Source organism: Limulus polyphemus, unplaced genomic scaffold, assembly GCF_000517525.1.
Source record: "Limulus polyphemus unplaced genomic scaffold, Limulus_polyphemus-2.1.2 Scaffold262, whole genome shotgun sequence".
NCBI classification, from domain to species: Eukaryota; Metazoa; Arthropoda; class Merostomata; order Xiphosura; family Limulidae; genus Limulus; species Limulus polyphemus.
In genome coordinates, this window is record NW_013665872.1 from 725,863 (window position 1) to 731,922 (window position 6,060).

At 29.6% G+C, this 6,060-nt stretch overlaps 1 protein-coding gene across 5 annotated transcripts in view; it reads left to right on the plus strand.

Moving 5' to 3' along the window:
* Nucleotides 1-6,060, plus strand: part of LOC106456835 (calcium-responsive transcription factor-like) — a 63,429-nt gene that overhangs the window by 29,564 nt on the left and 27,805 nt on the right. For all 5 annotated transcript variants that reach the window (XR_002610012.1, XR_002610013.1, XM_022382612.1 and 2 more), the window contains exon 9: nucleotides 4,183-4,336. Coding sequence is in view for 3 of the 5 variants with exons in the window: in XM_022382612.1 (XP_022238320.1) it covers nucleotides 4,183-4,336 (154 nt within the window). In the remaining 2 variants the exon portion in view is untranslated. The remainder of the gene's footprint in view (nucleotides 1-4,182; nucleotides 4,337-6,060) is intronic.

Consider the following 6,060-nt stretch of genomic DNA (forward strand, 5'->3'; position numbering starts at 1 on the left):
CAATAAGTTTGGTATAAAAAATGTAGATTATAATTCAAATTTTAGTACTATACATTCCTCAATTTCTTAATATAAAAGTAAATAATTAAAAAAAAACAGATAAACATTGAATTTTGTGTGTCACGTGGTATTTTGAATGTAGCATTGGTTCAAACTAGATGTTTGTGAAGTCAAAATACTACGCCTATAGTTTTGAACGAATTAGAAACTCAAATTACTGATATTGGGAAGCTAGAATATAAAATAAGAGCCTCTTATCTATTCAAGTTGCTAAGATATTGTTCATGTAATAAATCAAACACAGTGGGATCCCACCCACCTCTTTCCATTTTTGGAAATGATCCCTTATATACACTTACTTCTATATATAACAAGAATAAACAATTGGAAGCTCAGAAAGTCCCCTTAGTGACTTTTTCAGCCATTTTAATGGGTTTGGATATCATTTCTTTCTTCTGAACCAAGATTTCAATGAGATAGTGTGTATCTATAGTCTGGTCAAAATTTACATTTTAATTAGTGAGCTTGAAAAATTATAGTGGAATTCTATGGTGGTGTTGTAGTAATTTATGATATATTAGTTATTCAATTGTATATATAAAATCTGAAAACATTATTTTGTTTCATATCCTCCACATAAAAATTTTTAAAGGCTTAGCAACTTGAGTCAAGCAGCAACCAAGTACAAAGGTCATAACTAGAAGCGATAATTGTTTGCTCTACTTCTTTATTTACTGTTCTATGTTTTAAGAAAATTAAGTTTAAGAACTTATTTCCAAATGGCAATATGTATATACATATATAATATATAATAATTGAAATGTGACTGTATTTTACAAAATACTAGTCTACTAAAACACAACCAAGACAAGTTACTTTGTAAAGACCAAAGGTCATCTTTATGTTATTTGATATGGTAACATGAATGCACGTGAGCTGCGTCTTTCTAACTTCTGTATTGTTAGACAGGCGCACAGGAAAGGTCAATATGACAAAAATAATGAATACATATAAATGTATAATGTTATGAGATTTAAGCTAATTAGCCTAAACATTTATGTTTTTGTGTTAAATTTGTGTCCTTTGTAGAATGAAAGAGGCATAATTTATATTTATTTCCTAATTTTTTATACTGGTTACAAGATCGGTCAAACCTACTGAACTCGTACAGAGATTAATTACTGAAAATAACAGATAAAATATAGTGTTTTCATAACGAAATGTTTGATAACTATCTGGACATTATAAATATTTTGCATATGAAATTTCAAAATTTTTTGATGCATGTATCTTAAAATGAATATTACTTTGCATGATAGATAGACAATATGCGAAAAGAAAAAAAGACATGAGAAAAACATTGCTTTACAAACCTTAATATTTAATATAAAAAAATTATATTTTGCATATGAAAGCATTGTAATGTTCAGTTATAATCTGCCAAGTTTCATAAACATTCGCTTACTAATTTAAAAAGTGATAGCATGAAAACTATAACAAGTACAAAATGGTTAGGAGGTCGGTCCGAGGGATCGAGCCTGTGCTGAAGGAGTTAATCTGGCTTAACCTTATGATATATTATTGGAATTATATCTAAAATCAGTGTTGACACAGTACAGTTTAATCATTAAGTCTTAGTTTTCTTATGTATTGATTTATAACATTATGTACTTCTAATCAGTTTGTTATATAGGACTCATGTCGTTAACTTATAAGGTACTTTTTAGTTATTAAAGATTAGAATTTTCTACCAATCGGTGAATTTCTGAGTTTTTTTTTATTTTGTCCAGGATTGTTGTCAAAATTTCCTATCATCTGGGGAGTAGGTTTTTCTGTTTTTGACTTTGGAGGGAGAGGGGTTAATAATTTATGGCCTAATTTATCATTCCAGTTAATCATATAGCCCCCAGTGCCATTTTTAAATTCCTTTCTCTGTATTGTATGGCATTACATTCAAATGTTATTGAAACATTTTCCCATCAGTATATATCAGTGAAATTAACATTATTGTTGAACAAATTTCCTATCATCTGGGGAGAAGGTTTTTCTGTTTTTGACTTTGGAGGGAGAGGGGTTAATAATTTATGGCCTATTTATCATTCCAGTTAATCATATATCCCCCAGTGCCATTTTTAAATTCCTTTCTCTGTATGGTACTTCATTAACAATACAGTTAACAATTGTTTTAAAGGACACATTTTAAAAAATGCTTAAACTTCTGTTTTTGTGTCACGTGATCCATAAGCTATGAAAATTATCTGCTTTAGCAGCAGTTCACTTTTAGCCACATAAACTGGCAATGTACATGAGTATCTAAATACTACTGTACATGTGTTTGACCTATTTGGGAATTCCAAAGTCTGTAGCGGCTTTGTCTGGGAAAGAGATATAAATTTTCCAACCCTTGATGGTTGCCATGCCCACCTTCTATACTTTGCCTTGAGATCTACAACATAAATGTAGTTAGTTAACACAAGTGTATATAGTCGTTAGAAAGAGCTCAGTTTACACATTACTACACCAACAGTTAATTTAAAATTGGCATGCAGTTTTCCTCGCAGTGTACATGTAACTGCCATTAGTATTGTTGTGTGCATAATCGACTATAGCACTTGCAGTGGTTTTTTACCTAAGTATGCTATAGTTAGAGAGACAGTTAAATTGTAATTAGATCTTAGTTTTATATTTTAGTTAATAATGTATTATTTGTGTTTTACAAATCATATTTGAAAGGTTTAATTATTTTTATAAGTTTGATTTGTTGTTGCCTGGATTGTGAAAGTGTATAAACAAGATGGTGTCATTAAACAATTTCATCCACTAGTTTTATATTTGGAACAAAATATTTAACGACAGAGACATTATCTGCCAAGAATCTTGGCAGCTGGGTCTTATAGGGTTAAACATGCTCAAAATATAGATTTTATAAACAAATGCTGCCATATTTCTATGCCACACAACAACAACCTATTCTCTACACTTATGTATTGTATATATGATTACCAACTTTTTTGCCCAAACACAATGTAGTTGATAAAGTTTTCTGAACTTTCAAAAGGGCCCATTTAATGTGTTTTTCATTGATACAATATCTTTTCTTAGTATTCCACAAAGTTGATAATTATTTTATTACCTATTGAACTGACACTTATATGGCACATGTAATCAGATGAAATTGTAATTGTACCTCTACAATAAACAGATGCCATGTAACTAGGAGGTGAATGAAATTTTACTAACTTCAAATAATGGTGAAAAAAAATAATTGCCAAATACTGTATGTTGTTGCCATCAAAAATATAAGATTGCAAATTGTGATTTTGGTGAAGCCTGGAACAGCCCCTGAGAAGTAGGTTTAACAGCACCAAAGCAGCTAAGAATCTACTACATGACCTATGTTATCTTATAAGGATATTAGTTAAACCACATTATTTTTTCACTCAGTCTAACTTAGATGTAGATATCATATAGTTTGATGAGCAGTGTAAACTAGCTGTTACTTGCCACTTGTTGCACTGAGTTCACTAGCTTGCTTATTAATGTTGAAAAAAATCAGTTCTTTTGATGTTATTTTTATAACTGACAATTTATATTCCTTCATCTTTTCAAATTTTCAAAGTGTGCTCTTACATTTGAAGATGGTCTGAAATATCACCTAATAAAAATGATTTTACTTGCAATATTTCATCTTTTCAATTTTTTTCCATCATTATTAGATAAGACTGCAAAAAGCTAAAGCAGCTGAAATGTAAGTGAAACCAGATAGTTAAGTTGTATCAGCAGGGATGTAAATATGAACAAAACAGCAGTAAAAGGATTGCAGTTTAAATTTAATTACAAAATAAGTTACATCACAGCATGTTGTATCTCACGTGGACTATGTTGCAATAATTTTATGATCAGTGAATGTGACTCCTAGAAAAGTGAAATAAAAAACAAGAAGCATTTGATAATTATTCATCATTTTAATTTTAGACATAATTTATGAAACTCTTTTCAGAATTAATTGCTGCTGTTAACAATATTAAAATGCTGTTAGCGATTTTTTCATAATAAGGAAAGTGACACTGCCACAGAAGTATGTATGTATATATATGTGTGTATGTAGATGCGTATGTGTGTGTGTATATACACACAAAAATTAAATAAATAATAAAAGATGAATTTTTTTTTTACTTTCAGAAAGTTGGTAGAACATGAAATGTTTTCCAAAAATGATAAACTTCCTGAACGTCATAACCTTTGCTTTTTTCCAACAATCCACGACATTCAAAATCACGTATTTGAGGCTCTAAAGGATATCCGCACTGGAGAACTACCACTTCTTGTACCCAGTGTAAGTAATGAAAATTACAAATACAGTATGATATTTGAGTTATCTTCTTTTTTTTTATAAATCTCTCTGAAAACATTGCTTAATACAAGAATAGAACAGTTGTAGTTGATTTATGTCACATAACCTGATTTGAAAGTTATATCTTCATCCACCTATTATGACAACTAAATATTTTTTTATTATGTTTCCAAAAGAAGTGGAGATTCAGATAATATGATGGTGAGCTTTTTGTCACAGCCTGTAAAGAAATGTTGAAAGATGTGAGATGTAATCCCTACACAAGACTTTAGATGTTTGTTTTTACATGTGCAGCTGGACAGTGTATTATTGATTCTACAACTCCAATCCACAGTGAGGTCAAAGGAGTGAAAAATTACTCAAGATCTGTTACCAAAAGAAAAGTCTATATGTACAAGTTTGAGATGTAGATATAAATCTAAAGTAAACACTACAGCAATAATTTTTCAGTTTGTTTTATAGTTAAAGGCAGTAATCAAAAAAGTAAATAACCTTTATATTTTGGATACTCTGAAGAAACTCCAAAGATAACGTATATAATCACTACTTATTAGATATTCATAAATATATATGCAATGGGCTGATTTACCTCACTTAGCAGTAGATTAACTACCTGAAACTTAATATTTTTGTACATTTAGCACAGCATTTTTACTCTCGCATTAATCTATGAATGTATAATTCAAACTTATCTAGATACATTATTAGAACCCATTCATAATAAGGTATTGAAGAATCTAGCTTGCTATATGGACAGTTTATTATATCATAGCCAACCTCTAACCTTTCAAGCAACAGCTTCAGAACCCATGAGTGAAAAGTTCACATTACTGTTATTTAAGAAAAAAATAAAAAAGATCGCACTCCAAATAATCTACAAATTGGTCTGCACTATGGATGGAGCCACTGATTTTACATTTCAGCATTGTGTTATGTTTATTCTATCCTAAACATAAGCTACAATTACAAGTTCAAAATTGTTTAAAGAGAACTAAAGGTAATAGTCCAACTGAAAAGAAGAAACATGCAAACAATGTTTCATGAGGCACACACGTGAGCAGCTGGTAGTAGCTCGTGGGTAATGTAATTCGTTAGCGTAACATGAGCTGCACGTTCCCCAAATGATCTACAACTTATAACGGTGCGAATAGTATTTAGACACGGTTCAAAGGGCAGTAAAACAATAAAATTTAGTTATAAATAGATGTATACTGTTACAAACTTAGAACTACTTAGGATAAATGAATGCAGTTTCATGTTACAATTTGAAGTTATTCTAGAAAGAAAAAAGGGTAATTTAGATTTATTTTGTCTTATTTTTTGGTGGTCATTAGGTCAGTCAAATTAATCGATTCCTTTTTGAGATAGGGTAGAGAAAATAACAGATAAACTATAAAGTTTTACTGAAAAAAACTTTTGAAATGCATTTAGGAGGTTTTATTTATTACACAAAGGAAATTTGAGATGAGGAAAAGTATTTTTAATTTTAATATAAAAATTACTTTGCACATGGACAATTCAAAATAAATACTCAATATATTCATGAACAAATCTTTATTTTATTTTATTAAAAATACTTCATTAAAAATAAAAAAATTGTTTTTTATATAATACTTCAAGATTGCCAAATTTTGTGAAAATATACATTCTAAATTAAAAGTTAGAACTATTAAATCTATAAAGACTTTAAATGAGTACAAGGGGGT